Raw genomic sequence first — 27628 nt, 5'->3', positions numbered from 1 at the left:
TCTCTCGAAGACCAACGACCGGGTCGATTCTTTGGCCCACACCGCGTCGGGCCTCACGACTGAGGTGGCGGCCCTTCAGACGGAGGTACACCGGCTTCGTCAGGCGAGTGCGCTCATGGATCGGCGCCTGGAGGATTCCGAGAGCCGGGCCCGGAGGAATAATATCCGCATCATCGGAGTACCTGAGGGACGGGAGGAGTCGGCGGCGGATCTTTTTGTGGAGGACCTGATCACTACCCATCTCCAGCCTCGGGGACTGAGTAAATTTTTTGCGGTGGAGAGGGCTCATAGAGTTCCCGGGGGAAGGCCGAAGGTTGGAGCCCCTCCGCGGCCTCTTATTGCCCGTATCTTTAATTTTCGGGACAGGGATGCAATTCTGCAAGCCTCCAGACTGCAAGGGCCGATTAAGTTGGAGAACATGGAGGTGAACTTTTATCCTGACTTCACCCAAGCGGTCCAGAAGCAGAGACTGAGCTTCTTGGGCGTCAAGCGGCGGCTTCGGGACATGAACTTAAAATACGCCATGCTCTTCCCGGCCAGGCTGCGGGTGGAGGTGGATGGTCGCACTCACTTTTTTGACCGTCCTGAAGCGGCCGGGGACTGGCTGGACACTTTGTCTGGGGGTCAGGATCGGGATGGCGGGGGGGGGGCTGCGGGAGGAGAAGGCCCACTGGACCGGGACTGAGGTGCTGATACTGGGACTCACTCTGGACGAAGATGCTGCCGCTTTCGGCCAAGCTTAGGGTCTCTCGTTTTTTTGTACTCGTTCTCCCTCCTTTGTAGGTGGTGCGGGGTCTCGAAGGGGTACTCTTTCCTCCTCTAGGGGGTTTACCTAGTTTCAACGATATAGGGGCGACAGGCACACTGCAAGTTGGGGGGGCTGTTTGGGCTCGTGCAGGGGTGCAGGGAGGGGGGAGTTTTGTTGGGGCGGTTGGGTTGGGGTGGGGTGTTGTTCATTTGTACCACAAGGCAAAAGTATTGTCGTGCTATTCCCAAAGTGCTCTCGGGGGGACGAGTGATTGCTTTCGTTTATGATGGGGGGTAGGGGACTGAGTCTTTTGTCCTGGAACGTTAATGGACTGGGGGACAGGATAAAACGAGGTGTGGTCCTGCAGTTCCTGCAACGAATTTCACCTGACATAGTTTTTCTGCAGGAGACGCACCTCATTGGCAACTCCTTTCGTGCTATGAACCGGCGGGGCTACCGCCTTCTGGCCCATTCGGGCTTCACGTCGGGTTCAAGGGGTGTGGGCATCATGGCCAAGACCTCGCTCCCGTTGGAAGTTGATGAGGTACTCCATGATGACAGGGGACGTTACACGGTTCTGGTGGGTAGAATGGAGGGCAGAGTGATTATTTTTGTTTCTGTCTATGTCCCGCCAGGGTTGCAGACGACCACCTTTGCGGACCTGGGGCGCCTCCTCCTTGGCCTTCCGGAGGGGATTCTGGTGGTTGGGGGGGATTTTAACGCTGTGGTTTCTGGAATTGAGGACCGTCACCCCCCTAGGGATCTCCCCCGTGCCCAAGCGTGGTTGTCTGGCCTATTGGATGCCTTGGGGCTGGTGGATTGTTGGCGTTTGAAACATCCTACGCAGAAACAGTACACTTTTCATTCCGGGGCCCATGGCAGTCTATCAAGACTAGACTATGTCCTGGTGCCGGCGGCGCATGCGGGGAGGATCGGGGAGGTGCGCCATTTGGCGCGGGGTATTTCAGACCACTCCCCGCTCTTATTGCACTTCGATATTCTCCCGAGGGGAGAGGGTAGGGTGGCCCCGATTAATCCCTGGTACCTGCGTGACCCCACCATTCGCGCAGAGTTGGTTAAGTCCCTTAAGCGATATTTTGATGATAATGTGGGGTCGGTGTCATCTGCGGTCTCGCTATGGGAGGCATTTAAGACGGTGATTCGGGGGGATGCCCTGTCCCTTATTTCCCATTCCCGGAGGCGCGAGCGGGAGGAGGTGACCCGTGTTGAAACTGAAATAACTGAGTTGGAGGGCGACCTCGAATGTGGGGTGACGGATGACAAATTACATGTCCTCCGACTAAAGCAGGCGGCCTATAAGGCCCTCGTCACGGAGGCGGCCAGGGGCCTCAATAGAGAGCAACAGGGGAGACTGTATGATGTGGGTGATAAGGCTGGGAAATTGATTGCGTGGCTGGATAAAAAGGAGAGGGCGAGTCGAGTTGTCCTGTCGATTGAGAAACTGGATGGTGTGTGTGTCACGGAACCGGAAGAAATAGTCGATTGCTTTGCAGAATATTTCCGTGGGGTGTATTCCCCGGTGTCCTCCCGCTCGGAAGAGGATTCCCATGCCCTGCTTAGGGATATCGCGCTGCCTTCCCTTTCGGAGGAGGACAGAGTGTCGTTGGACGCCGCCCCAACCTCTGAAGAAATTGCTCTCGCCATACGCTCGGTCGCTTCCGGCAAGGCCATGGGTCCTAATGGTCTTCCCATCGAATTGTACAAGCTGCGACCGGATACGCTGGCGCCGCAACTCCGTGCGATGTTCCTCGCGGCCCGTTCGGCGGGTTCCCTCCCGCTAGACCAGCGTCTGGCTACTATCGTGGTCATTCACAAGGAGGGGAGGCCGCGGGACCGGGTCACGTCCTACCGGCCTATATCGCTGCTGAATGCGGAGCCCAAAATTCTCGCCAAGGTGTTGGCCAATCGGCTGGTTGGCGTGGTGTGTGATTTGATTCACCAGGATCAGTCCGGCTTTATCCCCCATAGCAACACTGCGCTTAACCTGCGGCGCTTGCATGGGGTGCTCGCGCGTGTCCCGTTTATACGGGAACCGGCCATTTTGGCATCCCTGGACGCCACTATGGCGTTTGACACACTTGAGTGGCCATATATTTGGGCGACACTGGCGAAGTTTGGGTTTGGGCCGGGATTTATCGGTTGGGTGAAATTGTTGTACTCGGGACCGCTGGCGCAGGTGGTTGTGAACGGTAGAGTGTCGGCTCCGTTTGAGCTGGGCAGGGGCACGCGGCAGGGCTGCCCATTATCACCGCTCCTCTTCGCGCTTGCCCTGGAGCCCCTGGCGGAGTGGCTGCGGTGGGAACCTTCTATTCGTGGTCTCCGATGGACCCCCGAGTATGAGGACCGCGTATCTCTTTACGCTGATGATATTCTTCTGTACCTGGCTTCCCCACGTAAATCACTGATAGTACTGGTTGATGTATTGCACTCATTTGGCCTCAACTCCGGCCTGGTCATCAACTGGGCTAAATAGTGTGTGTATGTCCTCTCTGGGGAGGATCCTATCCTTCCGCGGGGTTGTCTTATCCAGATCGCCCCGCGGGGATTTAGGTACCTGGGTGTCTTCATTACCCTGGACGCGGAGGCCCGATATAGCCAGAACTTGCTTCCCCCCCTCCAGCGCCTGAAGGAGGACGTCGCGCGTTGGAAGCGCTTGCCGCTCTCGCCGCTCGGCCGGGCGGCATTGTTTAAGATGATGTCGCTGCCGCGTTTCCTGTATGCTTTGCAGAATACAATGGACGTTGTCCCGGCGCGCTACTTTCGCGAGGTGGAGAGTTTGCAGCGCCGACTGCTCTGGGAGGGTAGGCCGCGTATCGCCCTGGCGAAGCTGACGCTCCCGTGGTATGACGGGGGGGTTGCCCTCCCAGATATCAAGCGATATTACTGGGCCTCCCAGCTGGCTGCGATCAATCACGGCCTTTACGGGCCCGCCCTAAACCCGGCCTTTGAGATGGATAAAATGTTACTGCCGGGCGGTGACTATAATCGGGCGCTTTATTCTAGCTCGCATGACGCGCGGCTGACGGGCCCCACGAGGGTCATGGTACGGGTGTGGCATACGGCTAACGTGGCGATGGGGTGGAAGGATCGCTTGACCCGGGCGACGCCACTATACGCATCTGAGCGGCTGGGCTCCCTGTGGACCTCGAAGGGCTTTGAGAAGTGGGACATGATAGGCATTAGCAGGGTGGGCGATCTCTGGACGAGGGGGGGATTCAAAACGTTCGATGTGCTGCAGACAGAATTCCAGCTGCAGGACAGGGAGTACTTTCGTTATATGCAGATCCGTCATGCATTGTGCTCCGTATTTCCGGACGTTGCCTCCATCCCGGAGTACTCCCCTCTGGAGGATAGAGTGCTAGATGGGCATGTCCCGGACGGCACGATTTCATTAATTTACAAAAAGCTCATCAATGACCGTTCGGGACTGCTGACCGGCCTTCGTGAGGCGTGGGGGGCTGATGGATTGGAGCTGGATGACGAGGACTGGGTGTCTGCGGTGGCCTCCCCGAAAGAGGTGGCCATACCGGCTCGCCTTCGCTTCGTCCAGCTCAAGATACTCCATAGGGTCTATGTTACGGGGCCGAGTCTGATGCGTCTGGGCTATGCTGTGGACGGGTTGTGTAAGCGTGGGTGTGGTTCTTTGGGGACCTTTCTCCATATTCTGTGGGAATGCCCGGAGGTGGTGCGATTCTGGCGTGGTGTGCATGAGGTTTTGCAGGTAGTTACGCATGTGCCGCTGTTGCCTGAGGCGAGGAGATGTCTTTTGAATGTATGGGAGCCAACCGACTACTCAGTGCCGCAGACGTGGTGGGCGACTCTGGGATATATGGTGGCCAAACGTGGCATTGCGCAACTGTGGGGTTCCCAGAGGTCGCCTACTGTTTCGGCGTGGAAGGACAACATGGATTGGTGTATGTTTCGGGAAAAGGTGGTGTATGTTGCGAGAGGTAAGCCTGGGACATGGGTGAAAGTATGGGGCCCCTGGAATGCTTACCGTGGGGGAATCTGTACCCCGCCGCTACTGCCTGATCCGTCACCGGCCCCGTCTCCTTAGCCTGTTTGTCTTCCCGGTTCTGGGCAATGAGTTTACTTAGTGCCCGTCCTGACCTATTCCCCCCCTCGATATTCCTATGAACCAGTGGGGTCCCCCCCCTAGGGGAGCACATGCTGTTGTTTCCGACTGTGGGTTGCCTTGTGGACTTGCTTTTTTGTTGTTATTTATATAAAAATGAAACCGTCGTGTGGGGTCCGGATGGTGTGGCTGCCAACGCCTCTTTTAACTCCTGTGAAGTCCATTTTGCTGCAGCGTGCGTTCTATTGTCTGTATTACATGCTCCTTCTGTTTGCTAGCGGACGGCCTGAAGGTTGTAGGCCCATCTTTGTATATTTTTTGGATTCTGTAATAAACGGTTTCAAAAAAAAAAAATAAATAAAAAAAAAAAAGAAGTTCAATTTTCCCTTCTTATAAGTCCTATGCATCAGCAGCAAAAAGAATCAACAGAATTTTCACATTTTAGCAGCACATTTGTACATTAAAACATCACTATAAAATTAAATTAATCTGAATCCTTCTCAAAGTTAATTGTTCGCTTACATTGAGGATGGAGTCCAAGTGTTTATTTGGCACAGCTGGTTGATGCGTACTTTGAAGCGGAGATCACTTTGTAGGAATATGAGTGGAAATGTTGGGTGCTTTGTTTAAGCAGAGATTTTTGACTTCACAGGTTTGTATTGATACATAATTACGCCATAATAAAGGTACTTCAAAAGAAATACTTGAGGGATGCAGCTACGTCATAAAGTGTAGTTGTTTAAGGTACTTCTTTTATGTGTGCAGGCAAACAACAACAGTAGGACAGGTGTTGCTTTTTATTGTCTAGTATTCCTCGGCTGCAGGTATGTAATCTGACCTTGTTTAGTCTCTGACAGATACTGGCCTAGCAGAATGCCCAAGGTTTATATCCTCTTTCTATGGCTACAACCTTGGCGACAGTCTTTTATTTGACTCACAGGGCATGCTCTCAGCTTGCAGGCTTCTCCCAGAGACCCTAGCGAAGACCACAGAATTTTTGATAGAGTGTGTTTGCATGTAGAAGCAGTGCACAAGTGTGTGCATTCCAGAGACATATTGTACTTGTGAGGTGTGGATATTAATATGTAAACTTGTTTTTATACTGTAAACAGTAAGTTGCACAAATACTAGTGTTAATGTGCATACATTTGTGTGTGATTTGTACTGTATGCAAAAGCTAGGTTTAAATGTGGGTAGTCGTGACATTGCAAAAAGCAATGCACTCGTTAGAAACTATTTACTAATCATGCTATTGTGTGGAAACAAACGCTGGGGTATATTGCTACTTATGTGCAAATTGTGTGCAGATTCGTTAGCAAAATGAAATGGGTCAGCCAAGAGTTTGACGTTTACAGTGTAAATAAATACTACAATATGAAAGTTATTGTGTATAAACTGTGGTGCAATATGGACCTCTGTACTTGGTGCAATCTATATGTGCATAAAATATTGGTACATGCATGTCTAGGGTGTATACATGTGTGTGTGAGCGAAATGGGAGGGGGGAGACTGTTGTGTGGAGGGACTTCATTGTGGTTATGTAGGGAATGCAGATTACTGCATGTCCGAAGACTGTGTGCAACCAGTTCTGCAGGGTAGAGAAGGTGCCAATTTTTTATGTCAAGAATTGCGCGCGTGATTCGTGTGTGCAGCTGTGCAGAGTATGGTGTTTGAAAAAAGAATGCATCAGCTTCATGATGATTCTGGTACTTTTAGTTTTCAATTACCCCCTTTCACAACTCGTTTGCAGAGCCTGAACTACATTAAACACATCGTACGTCATTACAAAAGGTAAGAAGATAGCGGCAGATGTATACAAATTGCCTAAAATAACGTTGCTGCCTAGATCTCGAACATCCTTGCACCAGGCTTGGTGGCTGAGAAAAGCATGCGTCGGCAGGCAGGACCAGAAACAGGTTTAACAATTAAAAGCACCACCACACGCTTATTGAAGAGCCACCAACCACCAAACTTTATTCCTTTATGCTTTCTTCAATGTTTAAGGTTGTAGGCTACTGTGTGTGGTGTTTGTGGAGGTGGCCGAGTGGTTCGGTTGGTGCTTTGAAGGAGAGGGAACAAAGGATAAGAGTGCTGTTTTCACCAGGAAGGTACCTTTTCCTTAGTCCGTCATCCTGCACTCGCCTTCTTCCCTGTTTAGGAAACCAGATTTCACACTTAAAAAAAACTGGAGGGGAGAAGATAAATTATAGCCAGGGTGGCTTCAAACAAACAAGATGGGCAGAACCTCTTGGCCACAAAGCAAACCACATCTTGTAGATCCATCCAGAGAGCAAATTCCTTCCAGAGGGCTTGTGAAGTGCCCCAATGTTCGAGCCCTAACAATACCTGCGTTAGAAACCTGTAATTTGGAAGGCAACGGGCGCTGCCTTAGGTCTCTTGAAATGTCTCAGAGGAGCCGGACCTCATCTGATGCCGTTGAAATGCAAGAGACTGTGATTTTAGCCGTCTTTTTGTCATAAGATGAGCCAATCATGTTTCAAAGTCAGAAGGGCTCCGTGCAGCTCATGTAAAATTTCAAAGCTCTAAGAACCACAGACTGAAGCCACCAGTTGCAATGCATTCAAGTTAATGATCGGAGGTAAACTATCTGCCGCAACAGCACAGATGAAATTTGAAATGCCAACCCTAAAGGCTAAGGGCCTGATTTAGATCTCGGCAGACGGGTTACTCCGTCACAATGGTGAAGGATGTCCTGTCTGCCAAAATATAAATCCTATAGGATATAATGGGATTTATTTTTTGGCAGACGGGTTATCTGTCACTGTTGTGACGGAGTAACCCGTCCACCAAGTTCTAAATCAGGCCTTTAGACAGAAAATGAACTCTAGGAACAGAAGGCTAGGGTTACACCAAAAAAGAATATAAAGTTATGAGGAGGATTTATATGCTGCTTTTCAACTCATCAGTCAACTTTTGGCACTAAACCAATCCTCTTAATAAAAAAGAAATAAAGTAGATATAGGTTGCCTGCCCAAAGGCTGAAAGCAGGAACCAATAGGAACCACATACCCATGCTGAAAAGGAGGGACAGGGCTCTCTATAGGAAGGAAGGGAGAAAGAAAGCAGGGTACTTGTGATGGTTCTATCAAGAAGTGCATGCGATTTGGAGTTATCCAACTTCGGCATGTTCTTATAATTCAGCAAAAAAAGAGCTGGACCACCTTAAAACTGCTTTGTATGATGCCCACATGTGCAGGACAGTACTGAAAAGGGCTTGGCTGTCTACAGTGGGAAAGGCTGCTGAAAGATCAAGCAGGATAAGGAAGATATTGACCTCATCTGTGATACTGAAGGATTATTGATAAATTGGATAGTTGCATTCTTGGTGGTATGCTCATGGGTCGGTGGGAAAAATGGAGGAGACAAACTGGCATAGGACTGGAGTGGAGTGTGGAGGTCAATGTGGCCTTGCAATTGGAATACCACAGCTCCTTCGAGGACTTTGCTGAGTAAAGGGAAATAAATGTAGCATTCAACCACCAAGGAATTTGCCTTTTTTCTGACAATAGGGGAATCTGGTCAATATTCAGGGAGGATAAGACGGTGCTTGTGGGAAACAAGGTGCTGATGATGTACAGATTTGCAGCTAGTGGTAGGAATGAGAAGATAAATGTATTTTCCTCATATGAAGTTGTTTTGAGAAAGGTAATCTTGTCAACTAGGTCTTAGACTCACAGGGATTTGAAATTGTGACTGGGAAGATGTGAGTGGAGTGGTGTGGATAGGTACTTTTGTGATTAAGGATGGAAAGGCCATTGTAGTTGCAGATTATGTTTATGTTCCAACTTGATGGAGAAATGTTCTATAACCTGAGGGATAACAGGAGGAAGAGTTTTTACCAAAGCTTAAATGCCTTGAACAAAGCTTTGCTTTCACTTGCTGCCAATAAGATGGTCTTTGTGTAACAGTCAGTCTGGCTGTGTGGATAAACTTCATGGCAAAGCAATCTGTTTGAGAGCTGCAAATCCTTCAGAGGAGGGAGCGGAGGAGCCTGTTGTTTCAAAGTGTCTTAGTTGGCATTTGCTTAGATGTTATGTGTGTGCCAAGGCATTTAAGCTTTGGATTTGATTCTTGGTACAGAAAAGTGTGCTGTGCAAAGAAGACTGAGGCATAACATTCAGTTACATAGTTGCCACTAGTTACTCTGTAGCTATATCTCTTCATTGGTCGTAGCACATGATCTGTGCTGCACAGCTAGTATTTTATGCCATCTTAGTAACTGTTTTTTTTTGGTCTTTACAGGGAGTGCAATCAAAGAGGACCCATAAATACATGTAAGAAAAGTATCATGCTTACCTTCCAAAAATCCTGCTGACAGTTCTCTAGGATCATGGTAACAAACTCCATTATTCGGACTATGATGGTACATTTGCTGTAGTTGTACTGTTCTCTCTCTTGAGGACTAAACATGGTGCCTTTTGGCCCTGTGGTGAAGCACTGCTCAGCTGCAATGACATCATTCAATGCAAGTCTGCCGAGGAAGAATTTCAAAGCTCTGAGAAAGGAAGACTGAGCTTCAGTACCTAAAAGAGATCACAAGGACTATGATCAAACATCTTACAAAATGCAAGTGTCTCAGTAAGCACAGACATCTGATTTTTCATTAAAGAGTTAGTTTGGTATTGTTTCCCTCACAAATTACCATTTTATGTTAGAAGAACATGAAATTATTTCACTGTTACTTAAACGGATACATAGTGGTATTTAGTTTCAATCATACCTATTTATAAATGCCACTCTTAAAATTGCAATAATAGGGTGAATCCTGGAGAGAAGCCTCTGAAGGCTCACTACCACCACCCTCAAGTCAATGTATTGATAGGGGATGAACAGTCAATATCTACAGTGAATGGAGTCATTGTCATGCACGCTAACACCTGAATATCAACGTGAGCGCGCCATAAGTCTCATCTACAAAATCCCAATATAATTTGGCGGTAAATCATACACATGCTGTGCTGCAAAACAAGTTTCAGAATCACTGTTTCTGATCTTCCATAGATTAGAATATGAATGCTCTAAGGAGAAGAGGAGGCCATCTGATAAAATTGATTAGAATCTTTGGATTGGCTCGCCAAAAGGAATGTTTTCAAGACTACATCTACTGATGAGTATCATGCTGCAGGGCCAACTTTGCCAGATGTCAGAATCAAGGAACGCAACAAAAGCTGCTCCATGCTTAACAGAATTGATTACACTGAAGCAAGTGGTTTGCCATCTAATAGTCTTGCTGTCAGAAAACTAGTCAACGCATACAAAAATAACCACAACATTAAAACATAAAAGGTAATACAAATTAACACTAATTATAGGTATATGATGGTGAGTATTCAGAAAAGAAAAACAGCGGCAGGTTTTTTTTCAAATATGGTTTGTTTAACAGGTCTAAACGAAGTGTTGTTCAAAGTTCATCTCCACATACTGATGATTTTCTATTGTGAAATCTCCATAGTCTGCACTTTCTAGCTGCCACTATAGCTACAATGAATTAACAAAATCCCTGGCTGGCAAGGTTAGATATTTGTGCTAGGGGCCATAGATAGAAACTTGTACCTGGGAATATTTATACTTAACAAACAAGACCTTCTGCTCTGTCAAGCCCTGGACAGGCAGCCAGGTTAAGTATGTTTCTTGATTCTGACACTCTTTTACTTTTCTATAGAGGCTTCTGATAACTTTGACAATCATATTGTGGGCCAACTGCAGTATACCCATGGTGTTTGTGCATGGTATAGACGACAGCACCAGTACAGGTAGGGCTTGGATTATACACTAGTCATCCAGCCCCTAAGCTCAAACAGCAGAAGAGGAAAACTGAATAAATGATACAAATATAGACAGGTAAACACATTTAGTATGGATCTCAACTGCCACCATTTTGATTCATCAGAAATGCCACCTTATTAATATTCTATATAACAGGGTACACCAGCAGGACCACACACAAAAAGAGAGGTCGCCAAACCACGAAGTAACCAAAACCAAATATTCTAGATCACTCAAACACGGCATAAAATGTGAAATGGTGGTCAGATTCAGAAAATCCCTACCGAAAGGCTATGGGGAGTGGAACATATGGATATGGCATAATAGGAAGAATCCTTATTAAAGAAACCAAGGGAAGGTTGCAATAAGAGCAGCTTTTTAAGAGCTAGTGAGGGGCAAACAATTAGTATTTAAGGAAAAAAAAACATACATTCCCTGACTTAGAAGAAATATTACACTGCCCTGAATTAGAAAGATGACTGCACTGATTCACTGGAAAAATAAGCATACAACTTCTCCTGCCAGAGACTGTCTCTACTAAAGTGCCTTTGATCTACGGATTATCAATGCTCCCTAGCACTGTGCCCCACCATTTATCTTTTCCCCGCCACATTTCTTTGCTCCATCTGTTTCAAAGGTGTCTAAACTGGCCACTACACCAAGCTATCACTATAAAACAACAAGAAATAAAAAGAAACAACTAACAGAAACAAGAATTCCAAGACTGCATGCTTTGCAATTAATTTCCCACAAAATCATGACTGTTCAGAGCTGGCCTTAAACTCCTGCCTGTGAGTTTAAGCAGTGACTCCTGACAGGGTTGAAATTGTGCCCCATTTTTACCAGCCTCAGTGAAAACACCACTGCAATTATTTTTTAAGAGTACTCAAGAAGGAATAATGATGTGATCAAAATGTCACTCTGTTGAAACCTAACTCTTCGGAATTTGAGATGGGCCTACAAGGGACAATGAACAGTTGCACCTATGGAAAATCTCAATTAGATTTAAACTCACAGGCCAATTCAGAAGAAACCGTGGTAATTTTAGACCAGTGTGGCATATTAACACATCCAATGACACAAGGCATAACATTCACCTTGGAATGGGTTTTGGTACTCCCAAACCCAATCGCACCTCACCAAGTGATGCACTGTAGGGCAGTGAATGGATGCTACTGACTTGAAGGGCCCCGCCCAAAACGGAAAGAAAATACCTTTACCCAAGGTTGAGAGAACCACTTCTCTTTATTTATGAATTTTATAATGGTTTTCTTTACTATGTTAAAAAATAGGACTAGGGAAAGTAATAAGATAAAATCAAAATATCCTGTCATGTACCTTTAAAAAGCAATTGTAACATTGAGACAATGCAGACAGTTAAAAGTACATAAATCACATGATACTTAATCTGATAGATACTCAGTCTACATGCAGATTTTGCACCTTTCCAATCTCTTTCAAGGGCCAGACTGAATACAGAAAACTGAAATAGTATTCCTGTGCTGACAGGTGGCACCTCAACATGACTCCGCTTTGGTCCCATACAGCTATGACATGAAGGAGATGTGTAATGCATCACTGCATCACAGTAACATCAACTCCCATCCTTTTATCCATGCAAGCAGAGGCATAGATGAGACGTACAAGATTGGCCGAAATTGCAGAGCTCCAGAACTAACTTGGGACTTATTAAAAGTTGCCTGATCACTCCTCAGAACGAGGAGGAGGGTGAATCGGTGAAGAATCTGCAAATAGATAGTATCAACCGTGAAGATCGTTACTGAAGGTAAACATCATCTTCTGATGGATACCTCTGCCTGCAGATTCCTCATCTCGCATCAATACCCAAACAGTATCTCTACACTGGTGGATCTGAGAAGACGGTCAAACCAGGAAGTGATTCACAGAAAGTTTCAAAATGTCCATTGACAATGCTGAAGAAGCAGCCTTTGCCCTGGGGAATGCGCCCTGATGCCCTCAGGAATCTCCTTTTTGGCAAGACCATTGCAGACTTTCATGCACAGCATGATCCAGTGTAAATAGTCCACTTCTGAATCACCTTACCTTCCTTGGGACCACCTGAGCCAATGAAAAATTGATCATCAATTTGGTAGTCACAAGTCCTGCAAATGTAAAAGCTTCCTGGATCTAGGCAGTATAATCGCTTCCTCTCTTAGGGAGGATGAAGAGGTGGGTAGAATGTTGGTAGAAATATGCACTGACCCAGATGAAATGAGAACTAATTTCGGCAGGAAATAAGCATTATTTCAAAGGACCAGTTTGCCTGGGGAAAAATGTGTTGAAAGGAGAACAAACAGATAAAGTCTGCAGCTCACCAACACGTCAAACCAAGGTAATGGCAATCAAGAACAGAGTCTTCAAGGTAAGTAGCCACAAAAGACAAGTGTACATGGGCTCACAAGGCAAACCCATCAAGAACTTGAGCACCAAGTCAGGGCACACAATGAGGCATTACAAGACAAGGCGGGTTGTCCAACAAACGGGTCAATACTTTCAGAAAGCACTAAAAAACATAAGGCTTAAAATCTGACGGTTGATCCAGCAAATCAGGAAAAGCTAGAAGAGCCCTTAACAGTGACCACAGAACAGCCTTACTGAGTAATGGAAAGTGCAAAAGGGTACAGGTCAAATAAGTGTGCCTCGAAGGGACCAATGTCCTTCTCAGTACACCAAGAAATGAATGGGAACAACAACTAGAAATAACAGTTTCAACAGATGATAAACAAGCTGAATATTTTACAGCCTCTACCGCAGGCAGGTCAAAAGATCTTAGATTCACCTGCTAAATCTCCAAGGATAAAGGTGGAGGTTAGTATGCAGAACCTGCTGACCCTATTGTGAGAGGAGAACCGCCTCAAACAGATGCAGAAGAGGGGAAAGTAAAGAGGGAAGCAGATCCAAGTATGACACCCTTCATTGGCCAGTCCAGCATTATGAAGATCAATTCCATACCATCATGATGCATCTTCCTGAGGGCCAGAGGGCTCAAAGGGATAGGAGATTAGCATAGTGGAGATAGAAATACCACTTCAGACGGAACATACTTTCCAGGGCTCCCTGCAGCAGGAACTGTAGAGCACACAACTGCAAATGTGTGTTTTTGTGGGTTGCAAAGTGATCCACCACAGGTTGCCTCAAAAGTCATTCAGGGCTGAACCACCTCTAAGTGAAGCTGCCACTTGTGACCAGCAAGATGGCATAGATTTAGATTGTCTGCCCTCACATCTAATGTACCTGCCACACTGTTCACACTCAAAGATATATCACGAGCCAAAGATCAAAACCACACCCTCAGGACTTCCAAGGCAGTGAGTGGGAGTCCAAGCCACCCTGTTTGTTGGGGTACCGCATTGTGGTTATAGTGTCATCGGAACAAGAACCAACCAATCATGGATAGAAGGCAAGAAGAAAATAATGTATGTAGTATCCCCACTTGATCTCTGGAACCAATTCCATGGCCCCTTTGCTCAACACAGCGGGAACCTTCTGCTGCAGAAGGCAGGCATGGTCGTCTGAGCCGAGTGAAGGAATTGTGCAATGGGAAGAAGCAAGTCCTGAAAGGGAAGGGCGTGTCCTTGATCAATAATCTCTAAGGCCCAACAGTATGAACTGAACTAGAGCCACAAGCAGTTCTTCAAGAGTGACATAGAGCAGTTTTGCAGGAGAGGCCAGGGTGGAAGAAGAGAACTCCTGCTGCCCTTTAGAGACACCAGACCCCAGTAGTGGTGAAATTACTTGTTGGGATGCTGCATGCATTGCAAGGGCTTTCATAGTACAGGCTTTGGAATATCCTTTAAGCTGGCTCCAGCTTGAACAATTTGAAGCTTTCCAGTGCCAATTTTGGCCTTCTGGTCAAAGAGGCGAGCTCTATCAAACATGGCTAGCCTAGATATCACCCGAAAAGCCAGAAGAATGAATTACAAGAAAGATGGTGGATGGCTACAGAAGATCCCAAAGATCAGGCAAATGAGTCCACTGTACCATGTATTATGACCTCTGGAATATGTTCACAAAGGTGCGCTGGTAGATTTGAAAAGGCCATCTGTGCCATTTCCCACAAGCCATGGAAATAACTGGCTAGAAGGCAAGTTGCATTCATTGAACGAAGGGCAAGGCTCTCCAAAGGGAACAGCTCGCTCTTTGCCTCCTTTTTCACATCTCTATCTGTAGGAATAGAGTGGAAAGAGCCAGGGCTGTTGCAAAAAAACAGGAACCCTGAACGACAGGACTCTCCGGAAAGGGATGAGCTATCAAGAACTTTGGGTACCTTGTGGCCGTATGATGAAGGCAGGGCACGTGCAGTCTACCAGAGGCACAGAAGCAAATTTGCTCTAGGCGACCAATTTTGAATAAATCAACATCTCACTGAGGGGCAACAAAGGCCCCGCACCAGCGGATGCTGGTTGCAGGATTTTTGTGAGAAGGTTAGTCTTGTTCTCATCCACCAGACATTGCAGTTCAAGGAAACTGTCTTTCATAAAACAGTTGTTAAGGAGGTAAATTCTCCTGTGACAGGCCCCAAAGGACAATCCAGATCTACCTGAGGAGAGATATCAAATCCATAGAGTTCTCCAGTCACCACTATCCATTACCATAAGAGAAAGAGACTGTTCACTTGCTGCTGGCATCATTTTAATGAAAGACAATGTTGGGTATTTGAACGGAGTCTGAATCAGAGTCAAAAAGTCCCTCAAGTATGCCATAATACTCATCATAATTCTCAAGGCAAGGGCATGTAAGAGGACTCCTCCTCCAATACCTTCTGTGCCCTGTGTCTGTATCAGAGTAGGATGGCTTTCATCTTCAGAAAATTCACTGCTTTCAGCAATGGAAGTCGTTGGTGGCATTGCAGACTACAATGGCAACAGTGGCAGGGCTGCTAGGAAGGCCTTCATTGTAGAGAGAGATTTGGCCAGGGCTGAAATGGCGTCAGGAGGATGTTGATCAGGAGTTAAGTTGTGCTGGGAAGGGAGCCGCCAGCAGAAGTCTGGTCAGGGGCCTGACTGCTTGATGGGGCCCACAGGCACACCAGAGGGAGCTGGGTGGAGCATAGCCTGATTGAAGGTGAACTTTGTGTGGGGTCAGCACCAGGAGTTGGAAACTCTGGAAATAGGAGTTGTGGGATCTGAGACCTGTGCCAGGGCTAAATCTGGAGCTGGCTATATATCCACCAAATCTGGATGAGAGGATTACATTGAGGCTTGAGTAGAAGAATGGACCTGCGAAATAGAAATGTTTTTTTTTCCCCCAGAGTTTTATATAGCGCAAACTTGCCCCGAAGGTATCGGGTATCAGAGCGCTTTACACAAGCACCAATTGCGTTACATGAGGACACATTCATTTTTATTAGTCACAGGGAGATTGAGTGATTTGCCCAGAATCACAGGATGTGGCTCGTCCTTGCCTAGACTCGAACCCGGTTCCCCAGATTTGAGGTCGTCCGCCCTAGCCGTTAAGCCAACTCCTCTTCCCCACTCCTGGAGCAGGAGCGATGCAGCAAAGCCAACATTTCCCTCTTATGGGGCTTTTTGGACAGGCAACAGGCCGGGAATGTGTCTGGGATCTGTGCCATGAAGAGCTTCAACTCAAACTCTTTGATAGCCTTAGTCTACACAAGGTCACTTTTCGAATGATCTGGAGCTGTGTATGGTTCCAGACACCACAGGCAGACATCGTGTAGATCAGTATTAACTTTTCTTGGGACAGGATCAACATGGCTTTAACCCTTACATTTTTGGGAGAGACATCTGTGTACTAAACATTACGAAAGATTACTTTGGAAGGAAACATTCAGAGGAGAGAAACTCCTGATTCACACTGAAAAGCACAAAATAAAATGGTCATTGTACTGTGGCAGTCCATTCTACGATTGTGTGACATCATATACCTGTCGTACTACAGTTGTGCTAGTGTTGAGGTACCACCTATAGACTATTTCAACTTTCAGAATCCACTCTGGAGCCTGGAGGAGATTCAAGAGGTGAGTAATGTACAGACAGAAGTATTCATCAGAAAGGAAGGCTATATGTCTCAAATACAAAGATAGAGTCACACAGTGTGATATGTAAAAGCTTAGGTCTTCAGAACATGCACAGAAATGGATTTCTAGTTTAAAGGCCCATTAACACCTTTTCTTTGACCATCGTAGTTTGAGAACAGGGCCATCACGAAACTTCTAGGTGTGAGCTATGGTACAACTTGCTACAGTCAAAGTAGCAATACATTTCTATGAGGTGGATTTAACAGTATAAGCATTATTTACATCAACTTTGCCAAAGAGAAACAAATGCAATCCCATTATATCTTAATTCAACAACAGAGTCTATCATTTACCTAATAATGTCTAAAGAAATTCTTTTATGCATTCTTCCCAATTTAGCTAGAGTTGGGTGCTTCTGATGCAGTGTCCTCTTAAGGACTATTGGTGCTATGGACATATTTTGGGGGGCCCAGTTCGTAACAACTTTGAATGTAATTACCCTTATTTGCATAATTGAAGCCCACATAATGCGAAACAAACTTATGAAAACAGAGTTCACATAAAAACAGTTGAATTATGTCTCTCCCAGGGACCCAAAAACCCTTAAGATAACAAAGGGCAGAGAGAGACAGAGTCAGGGGTACAGGTAGACAGAGAGAAGAGAGGTCGAGATACAGATATAAACAGAGGTAAGCGAGAAAGGAAGAACGGTTCCTTTCCGAAGAGACTCCTTGGAAGGTGAGGACCCTAGGCAATTGCCAACAGCTCAAAACATCTCCGTTTTGAAGCACATTCTCAAATGTAGTGCAGTGAATTAGATGGAACCCAGTTTAACAAGACACATTTATGAAGTGAGAAATGTCTAACTACTGGGTTAACTATTCAATGTAAAAATATATCCGTAATGACAAATTGTGTGTTAAAAAAATTACACTCATTTACTTTCAATTTCTTTTTGTTTAACTTAATCAGGGTTCCAAATCACTGATGCGAGAAGCGTATTACTCCCAAACACTTGAATTTGTTTTGTTATAGGCTGCTTCAGGTATTATTTCAAGTAGCGCAAGCTCAAACAAATACTGCTGTCAGCGGAGCCCAAAACTAGACCGTCTAATATTAGGGACCAATCTAATTCCCTCAAGCTTGGTGCTCATCAGTACTCTAAAGATCATCGTTAAACATTATCATTTGAGGGGCGTGGCCAGGCGCCTTGGGAAATGGCCGCTTGATCCCGGAGCTCCGCCGGGGCCGTTGGTGTTCTTTGAAATCCGGCCATAATCCGCACGGAGGGGAGCGCCCTGAGCTTCCCCCCCGGATCCCCTTGATCTGGTGCCCCCAGAGAGCCGCTCGGCGACCGCCGGAAAGAACCGCACCGCCCGGGAGATCGGCCGCGACGGACGGCGGCAGCAGGACGCATCGGCCTTGGAGCTCCGCGACGGCCGAGGGCGAGACTCGAGGCCCCGGCGCGCGGCCTGCTTGGAGACCTGAGCGGAGGGGCGCCGGCGCGGAGGGACGCGGCCGCGTGTGCGGCGATTGATCCGGCGACCAGCAGTAGTGAGGGACGCGACACCGCGATCGAGGCTGGTGCGGAGAGGGCGCCATATCCAGCCGCAGGAGCGGGGTGACAGGGCCCGGACGGGGCTGTTGCCGAGGACTACCCAGCACAGACGCCGGGTGGAGGCTGCTGATTGCGGCCGGGGACGGTTGCCGCCTGGGAGCCGGTGAGTGGGGCGTCGCGGCCGCGCCCAATCGCGGATCTACCTGAGTGCGACGAAGGCCTCCTTCCACATTGGCCTTGAGAGAGCCAGGGACACACCGGAGGACGCTGGTACTTACCAGGGGGCCACCATGAGGCCCAAGGGCGGCGCCACGACTCAGGCCAACAAACTTGACCAGTACACGGTGACCAGGGTGCCGCCCCAGACGGAAGGGGCCACGAAGGAGGCCGCAGGCCCGGCGGAACCGTCCTTGCAGTCCATCATGGCCGCTATTCAAACCCTGGGCACGACGCTCGAAACAAAGATGGACAAAATCACTATTGAAGTGAATCTGCTCCGCACCGACCTCGGGAAAACCTCGGACCGCTCCAAGGCCAATGAAGTCGATATCAAGGCACTGCAGGACTCGGAGAAGAGGCTCGAGGGTCGGGTAAATGAGCTAGTGCACCAACACCGCCTGATGGCCCTGCGCCTGGACGATCAGGAGGGTAGGGCCCGGAGAAGCAATGTCCGCGTCGTTGGTGTGGCGGAGGGGCTTGAAGGGGACTGTATGGAGCTCTTCCTTGAGGACCTGATCCTCAGGCACCTGAAACCCAAACGTCTCTCCAAGTTCTTCACGATCGAGAGGGCACATAGAGCCCCTGTCCCACGACCCAAACCTGGGGCTATGCCACGGACGATCATAGCGAAAATCCTGAACTTTCGCGACCGGGACGCAATCCTCCAGGCGGCGAGACAACAGGGCGATCTAAAGTACGAAGGGGCAACGGTCCGATTCTTTCCTGACTTCACGCTCCAGGTCCAGCGGGAGAGGCGCTCCTTCCAGGGGGTCAAGGCAGCGCTGCGTGATCGTGGCATCAAATACATGATGTTCTTTCCCGCCAAACTGAAAATTATTGCTGACGGCCGCTCCCTCTTCTTCAACTCACTGGAGGCTGTACAGGAATGGCTGGATGCCGGAGAGGCGGCTCAGGGTTCACAGCGCGAAAATGAGCGGTGGCGCAACGCGGGCCCTCCAGCCACAGATCGAGAGTCGGCGGCAGGACGCCCGGAGGGTGGCGAGCTGAGTCAGCGGTCCAGGCGGTCCAGGTCGAACAGTCCCCGTTGGGACTCGCTGGGAGACGGATACCGCGTCGAAGCCAAGACACCTGACACCATGAAGGCATCTGACAGTAACGTATAACATATGTGCCCTCACTTTGACATTAATTGGCCCTGGGGCGCTGTGGTTGCAGGTCCTTTGGGGGCCGGCTCCAGTTCCGTTTGGCACCAGGCCTCGGGGACTGAACGAACTGAGCACCACGGACGGGCGGCCAGGAGGGGCTGGCCCACGAACTTCCCAAGTACAGTTTCCCGGTGGGTTCACCGGGGCAGGGTTGGGCGACAGGCGCTCTGCTAATTGGGGTGGTGGGTAGTTCGGAATCCACGGGGCAGGGAGGGGGGGGGTTGGTTTTTGCAGGAGGGGGTAGGGATGTTGGGGTCAGACACGGGAGGGAGGGGGTGGCTGGACTGGTTTACTGGCCTCGTTGTACATTACTTGTCTTGCCATGTTGGGGGGGGCCCAGGGAGGGGGGGGAGTTGGGGAGTTGGTACGGTCACACAAATTTTGTCGACACCTATGATGCCGGGGTGGTGGGACTTGGCACCTTTTTGAGACGACACAATGCTAAGAGATGGGAAAAGAGTTTGAAGATCCTCAGCTGGAATGTCAATGGATTGGGGGATAGACTAAAACGTACTATAGTATTACAATTTCTCAAACGACACCAGCCAGATGTGGTGCTATTGCAAGAAACGCATTTGCTGGGGAATGTTTGTCAGGCCTTAAACAGATATGGCTACGCGCTAGCGGCGCACTCAGGTTTCACCACGGGGTCGAGGGGAGTGGGGGTCCTCTTGCGCCGCTCGCTGCCTCTTCACATAGACCTCACCAAGACTGATCCGCAGGGGCGCTTCACGGCGGTGTCGGGGCGTTGGGAGGGCCGGACGCTCAATCTACTCTCAGTCTATGTCCCCCCGGGCCTCCAGACCGGGGCCTTTGCAGACCTGGGCGCATTTCTCCTTTCGCTTCCTGAGGGGCAGCTGGTGCTAGGAGGGGACTTTAATGCAGTAGTATCGGGATCGCGCTACAGGCAGCCCCCTAGAGAACTGCCACAGGGGCAGAGGTGGATGGCGGACTTTCTAGAGTCCTTTGGACTTACTGACATATGGCGCATGCTCCACCCCACCGAAAATCAATTTAGTTTTTTCTCTGGGGCACATCACTCCTTCTCGCGGCTTGACCACATCCTTACCCTGCTGCAACATGAGATGGAGGTGCTGGAGGCTGTACTCCTCCCTCGCGGCATCTCTGACCATTCGCCGGTCCTTGCCCACATTGTGTTCGGAAGTAGGCGAGAGGGCTGCATTGCACCAATAAATGCCTGGCACCTGAAACATGAGGTTACTAGGAAACACGTTTCCACCTCCATATCGCGTTACTTCACAGAGAATGAGGGGTCGGTGGACTCCCCGGTCACCCTGTGGGAGGCATTTAAACCCGTGGCGCGAGGTGAGGCGCTGTCGGCCATAGCGGCTCGACGGAGGGACCGAACCCAGCAGGTCATGACATTAGAGGCGCAACTGGAAGAACTGGAAAGGGAGGCATCGGCTAGCGGGGACCGGGAGGTTCGGCACAAGCTGCAGCTTAAGGCTGCGGAATACAGAGCGCTGGCGACCCACGAAGCCCAGGTGGTGATGCGGCACAAAATTGGCAGGATCTATGACCAAGGCGATAAAGCTGGGAAACTCATTGCTTGGCTTGAGCGGAAGCAACGTGCCGGTCGGGTAGTGCCTGAGCTGCGCGCTGAAGACGGGAGAGTGATTACGGAGCCGCGGGAGATAGTACAACAGTTTGCTGCTCACTATCAGCAGGTCTATAGGCGGGAATCGGACCGGCCAGAGGAGGATTCTATTGACCTCCTTGTTGACATACGTCTGCCCACTCTCTCGGACGCAGACCGGGGAGCTTTGGATAGCCCTCTCACTGAGGCGGAGCTACAGCGGGCGATTGGGGACCTCCGCCCGGGCAAGGCACTCGGTCCAAACGGAATTCCCATTGAGCTCTACAAGCTCCAGCCAGACGTCATTAGTAAGCACCTTAAATCCATGTTCGACCGTAGCAGGGAAATGGGGCTGCTGCCCCGGGATCAGCGCATAGCGACCATTGTAGCGCTTCCGAAAGAGGGAACACCTAAAGACTTATGTGCCTCATACAGGCCCATTTCGCTCCTCAACGCTGAGCCCAAAATACTGGCGAAAACGTTGGCCAATAGGCTCAGGCCGGTGCTAGCCTCACTAATACACCCCGACCAATCGGGGTTCATGCCTCGCCGAAACACGGCCCTAAATATCAGGAGACTCCACGGGGTGCTAGGGCAATGTCATAGGCTTCAGGAGGACGCGGTGGTGGTCTCACTGGATGCCACCATGGCCTTCGACACCTTGGAATGGCCGTATATGTTCGCAGTCCTACGAAAGTTGGGTTTCGGGCCTCGCATCATCGAGTGGGTGCGCTTATTGTACGCGGAACCCCTGGCGCAGGTGCTGGTAAACAACAAGGTGTCAGAAGTCTTCGCGCTAGCCAGAGGGACTCGACAGGGCTGCCCCCTTTCGCCACTTCTTTTCGCCCTCTCTCTGGAGCCGCTTGCGGCCTGGATAAGACAGGTTGCCACTGTGCAGGGCATAGCATGGGCTGAGGGGTGGGAGGATAAAATATCACTGTATGCTGATGACATACTTCTTTACCTCTCTAAGCCGCGTGGCTCCATGATAGCAGCGCTGGACATACTGGCTAGCTTTGGTCGCAACTCAGGGTTCAGAGTTAACTGGGCTAAATCGCACCTCTACGTCTTGCACGGGGACCCTCCCAGACTCCCTGCCTCCTGTCCTATTCGGGTGGCAAAGGATGGGTTTAAATATCTCGGAGTGTATGTCACCACCAATAAGACCCTGCTGTACGAGCACAACCTCAGACCGCCGCTGCTCCGGCTCCAGAGGGAGGCGAAATCCTGGCAAAACCTCCCACTGTCATTGCTGGGCCGAGCAGCGCTTTTTAAGATGTTATCGCTCCCGCGCTTCCTCTACGCGCTGCAAAACTATCCAGACCTGGTCCCGAACGGCTACTGTCTGGCGATCGAGACCGCGGTACGCTCCCTCCTCTGGGCCGGGACGCCGCGTATCTCGCTGGCTAAGCTCACGCTGGGGTGGTACGATGGCGGAATAGCTCTCCCCGACATCCGTAAATACTATTGGGCGGCTCACCTGTCCGCGATTAACCAAGGGACCTACGGGGACGGGAACGACCCAGCGTATGGTATGGATAGGTGGTTGCTTCCCGGCGGGAATTATGACATAGCACTCTATTCTAAAAGAGGGGCGCGCGGACTCACCGGTCCGACGCTCCACTCGGTGCAGATATGGCATATCGCACAGAAGAAACTCGGCTGGTCTGGCGTCCTCACGATGGCCACGCCACTCTGGGCCTCCGAAGCACTTGGCAATCTCAGGCGCACCAAGGGGTTCCGTAACTGGGACCTGATTGGCATCTCCCAGATCAAAGACATCTGGGGGCCTACGGGGGTCCGCACTTTCGCCCAAATGAAAGAAGCATACGAACTGGCAGATACTGAACACTATAGGTACTTGCAGATAAGTCACTCCCTGCAGGCCAATATCCCACCGGAGGCCAAGCTGCCGCCCGCCTCCCCCCTCGAAGATAGGCTGCTGGACGGGCATCTCGCGGAACACGCCATCTCCCTCACCTACAAAAAACTTATCAATAACCCCCCAGATGTGCTTCTCCCCCTAAAAGCGAAATGGGTCGCGGAAGGGTTGGAGATAGATGACGAGGAGTGGCTCTACGCCCTGGCCTCCCCACGGGAAGTCGCGATATCGGCCCGATTGCGGCTCATTCAGCTGAAGATCCTACATAGAGTTTACATCTCTTGCACGAGACTACACATGATGGGGAAGGCGGACACAGCACGCTGCAGGAGGGGTTGTGGGCACACAGGAACGTTTTTCCACATACTGTGGGGCTGCCCGAAGATTCAGAGGTACTGGAGAAGAGTGGTGCGGTGTATGGAGGAGGTGTGGGAGGTGGAGATTCGCCCTGAGGCTAAAAGATGCATCCTTAATATATGGGAACCAACCGACCTGCCGCCAAAAGGGAGGCTCTGGGTCACACTTGGCCAAATGGTTGCGAAGAGGAACGTAGCTAGGCTCTGGGGAGGCGCTGTTCCACCAAAACTATCAGATTGGGCCAATGATATGGACTGGTGCATGCTGCAGGAAAGAACTGTGTATGTTGCGAGAGGGTGCCCTAGTAAATGGGTTGAGGTATGGACCAAGTGGAACGATTTCAGGGGCGGCATTTGTGAACCACCCGCCATCGCGCAGGAAGAACCCGGATGTCTAGCATCCTGCTGGTGCGGTTAGGGTGTTGGGAGGGGGGTGGCGGCTGCAGCCCCGAGCCTTGGACACGGGAGACAAGTGTGGTGTGGACCGGTAGCTAAGGGGAGGGAGGGGGGGGGGGAGTTTGTTAAGTTTGTTAGCTCGATTGCTTGGCACTGTAATGCAACTTGGGGCACTCTGCCCATATCTTGGTGGACATTCTGAAGGACACTAGATTTGCCACATACTAGCTACACCTTGGTACACCGGTATCCTTCAACGCCGCCGTACCTCCGGGTTGACGGCATATGGGCTGTGTGCTTCGAGACATATGCAAGTTAATTACCGCGGCCGGCCCATAAGGGTTGTAGGCTCTCTGCTGTGTACCTTTGATTCTCAATAAAGGTTTTTGAAAACAAAAAAACAAAAAAAACATTATCATTTGAATGTGATCAATAATAGTCTCACTATAAAGAAGCCTTGAAAGACGGCCCATCTAAATGCTTCTACCAAGAAATGTACAGATAGAAAATTTGTTCACCTTCAAAATCGTCCTATAAAATGTGGAATATTGTGTTTTATACAGGTAGGTGTGTGTGTGGTGTGTGTGTGTGTGTGTGTGTGTGTGTGTGTGTGTAATTTAGTTAAATATACCCACAATATTTAGTTTGATGGTTTTTATACAGGTGTGAGTGACAGAGTGTGTGAGTGTGTGAGTGTGTGAGAGTGTGTGTGTGTGAGTGTGTGAGAGTGTGTGCGAGTGTGTGTGTGTGTGTTTTAGTTAAATATACCCACAATATTTCGTTTAATTGATGGTCTTTTCAAAATCCAATTCCCTCCTTATTAATTTAAACAACATCATGTAATTGAGAGATGGTAACTAAACAGATTTGTAAATTATCAAGACTTAACACACATTATCCTCATATTACACCTCAACAGACATATGATTCAACATGACATATCAAACAGTCTCACACTATATTCTTGTAATGAAGATATCAAATGCTGCTACTGTGTATAATGAAATGACATATGTATGCCAATTATAATCAATATGACACCCTCCACCATACAACAATAATGCAGACATGCTAAACAATTTACATTCCCCAATCTATCATGCAATTATCAGTTCATTATTACTTTTCTTCCAGTTTGTGACTCCCGGCTAATTAAAAACGTACTGCATCACTGGGAAGATAATCAGATTGCCACTGCTCTGTACACTGTACATTTATGCGGATATCCAGTCTAATTATAAATCAGCTTACTAATCCTTGGGATAGATAGTAACATTTAGTTGTTTATATATTTGATTATTGTAATGAGACACACCAGTAATAGTGTTATCTCTATTTCATGATGCCACTTTGTTTATTCTAGGAAGAATTAGGAACATCGATAACAGGTGTACATTCACTTTATAATTCATACCATTACTGAGATACACCAATAATAACGTTTCTCTTATATCCTACTCTCCAAAGCCTCTCCCTATGACATGGCTGCTCTTTATTATCTTGTTCCTCTAATGACTATATGCTGCAACACTGAATCTAAACCTTTGACCGTTTGTGGATTAGAGATCCAGTTTTTAAACAATTTCAGTTCCTTTTGATGTCCACAATTGAACAATCTTTTCTTTACTTCCGCCTCTGATTATGTACTTACTTTGATCCCTTCTGCAACTAAACACAAAATCATAGACCATGCTGGTCAGTCCCCATTACAACTTTCTCTATATGGGCTTCAAGTTTCACATCACTGCGCTCCGGAGACAGTGTGAGTCCATTCCCACATTGATTATTACATCACAATTTTTTCTTCAGCTAATGCCACAGTTGCATCGTCTTGCGGAACAACTTTCTTCACCAAATGACAGGTCTTATTGATATGGAATAGGTAGAAAGGTTTTCAGGGTTAAGCACACTGTCCTTAGGGCCAAACAAACATTTGTAGGTCTCTTTGTGGAACTTAGATACTGCTGATTGATTTATCATCAAGATGAGCCCCTTATCCAAGAAGGGATGCATCAATCACTAATCAGAACTGAGGGCTGGGGTTGAGAAATGGCTCCCATATAAGTGATGACAGACTGCACTAATAGAGAGATTGTGCAAGCATGGGGATTACGCCATGTCCTATCTGCAAGACGAATGAGGTCTTAGTTTCATCTGTCCCACAGAAAGCACTGACATGGTCTCATGTAGAGATGTGCTTAGAGAACCACGAATAGGCATCAATCATTATAACCTCAGTACCAATCAAGCTTTTAGGGAGAATTGTGGTGCAAATTGTTCATTCATAAACTGGACATATATACCTTCTCCAAGGAGGGGAGAATGCTGGTTGATCGATTTTGTTGAATACTGCTCAAAATAACTGAATTATCGTTCTGTATCAATGCCATCTACTCTTGGTTGATTCCCAACCTGTAAAGTCCTGGTGAAAAAGTGTTACTTCTGGTCATTTATACTTTAAGAACCAGTCATCTTCATATGGCTACACATATGTGCCTTACATGAGTAAGTGAGCCACCACAACAGCCATCACCTTGGGGAATATTCTCAGTGCTAGTGACAATCGGAAGGGTAAGATAAATTAGTAGTGCTCAGTCTCCACCGCAAGTCTGGGGTATTTCCTGTGAAAATAGGTGGCGCCAAGATGCACTTACCCTATCCAGTGCTAACAATGAAGAGCAAGAAGAATCTGCTGGTAGGTGACCACGTCTAAACAATTTTTTTAGAAGTTTGAGGAGGATATTGTGACTGTTTGATTGTTTTATCAGGTTCCCTGTAGATTATGATATGCTTCAAAACGCACCCACACCAAGAAGCACAACTTGCCTAAATGATCCTTTCTACAGGACCCACTGGTCCTAAGTAACGTCTTTCTATTTCCAAGAATAGTTTGAAACATCACATGTGTATCACAGCACTCATGAACACAGTTCTCAGTGGAGCAACTGAGTAAGTGGCGTGGACGAGGCAACAATAATGGTGAGCAGCTGGTGATCTTTACAATGACACAAAAAAGCTGCAGTTGTGTGAATGGTGCAGAAGTGGAGGGCTGTATTAACAGATTGTTAGTATAATTGCATTGCTGGGGAAGTTAAACCAGAGCAAGGGCCTGTTTGAACCTCTCCAACAAGTCTTGCTCGAGGTTTCAGGGAAAAACAGTGGAATGCATCCAGGCATGTCACAATACAGCAAGTCTGATTGCATAGACTGTGTCACAGCACCTACTGTCTTGGAATGTGCAAACAGATTGCTTCACCTCATCCTTGCCTTGCTCAAAAGTTGCCAAAAGATAACTAAGGAAGCTTAAGACAGTTACTCATTCAATCCCCAGAAGACACTGTGTATTAGCACTTCACAAGGCTTGTGGACATGCCAATAGCCATAGTCTGCCTGAGGTGAAAAACGTATGCCCCAAAGCATCAAACCTCATGGGCCCCTCTAGGATCTGAAAAGATAGAGATTAGGTCTTTGCTTGAGGCTTGCAGTACCAGACACTCTGGGGTTGAGTCCGCCACCAAAAAAAGCAGAACCAGAGGGAACAGGTGTATGCTTTCTGGATTCTCAGTTTACCGGAGAAGTAGAGTGGCACCTGTCCCATGCTGCATTTCTAAAACAATTTAACAGCCATAGAGGCTCTATCCTTGGGCTATTCTTTTAATATTTCAATAAAGTGAGTGGCTTCAAATTTTACCAAGTGAAAGCAGTCAGGCTACTAGATTTGGGGAGCATCGGTGCCAATAGCTTTAAACCAGGTGCAAAAGTGAAGTCACATGCATGCGCCTAGGCCGGATGGTCACAGGGGAGACAACCACTGAAGTCATA

General features: G+C 48.4%; 1 protein-coding gene across 3 annotated transcripts in view; it reads right to left on the bottom strand.

The window, feature by feature from the left end:
- PRKDC (protein kinase, DNA-activated, catalytic subunit) overlaps positions 1 to 27628 on the bottom strand; it is a 2754228-nt gene that overhangs the window by 2101006 nt on the left and 625594 nt on the right. For all 3 annotated transcript variants that reach the window (XM_085605657.1, XM_085605658.1, XM_085605659.1), the window contains one exon: positions 9162 to 9388. In XM_085605657.1, coding sequence (XP_085461783.1) covers positions 9162 to 9388 — 227 coding nt within the window. The remainder of the gene's footprint in view (positions 1 to 9161; positions 9389 to 27628) is intronic.

This window comes from Triturus cristatus, chromosome 5_1 (assembly GCF_964204655.1).
Source record: "Triturus cristatus chromosome 5_1, aTriCri1.1, whole genome shotgun sequence".
NCBI lineage: Eukaryota > Metazoa > Chordata > Amphibia > Caudata > Salamandridae > Triturus > Triturus cristatus.
This window is presented reverse-complemented; position numbering and strand designations above follow the sequence as displayed.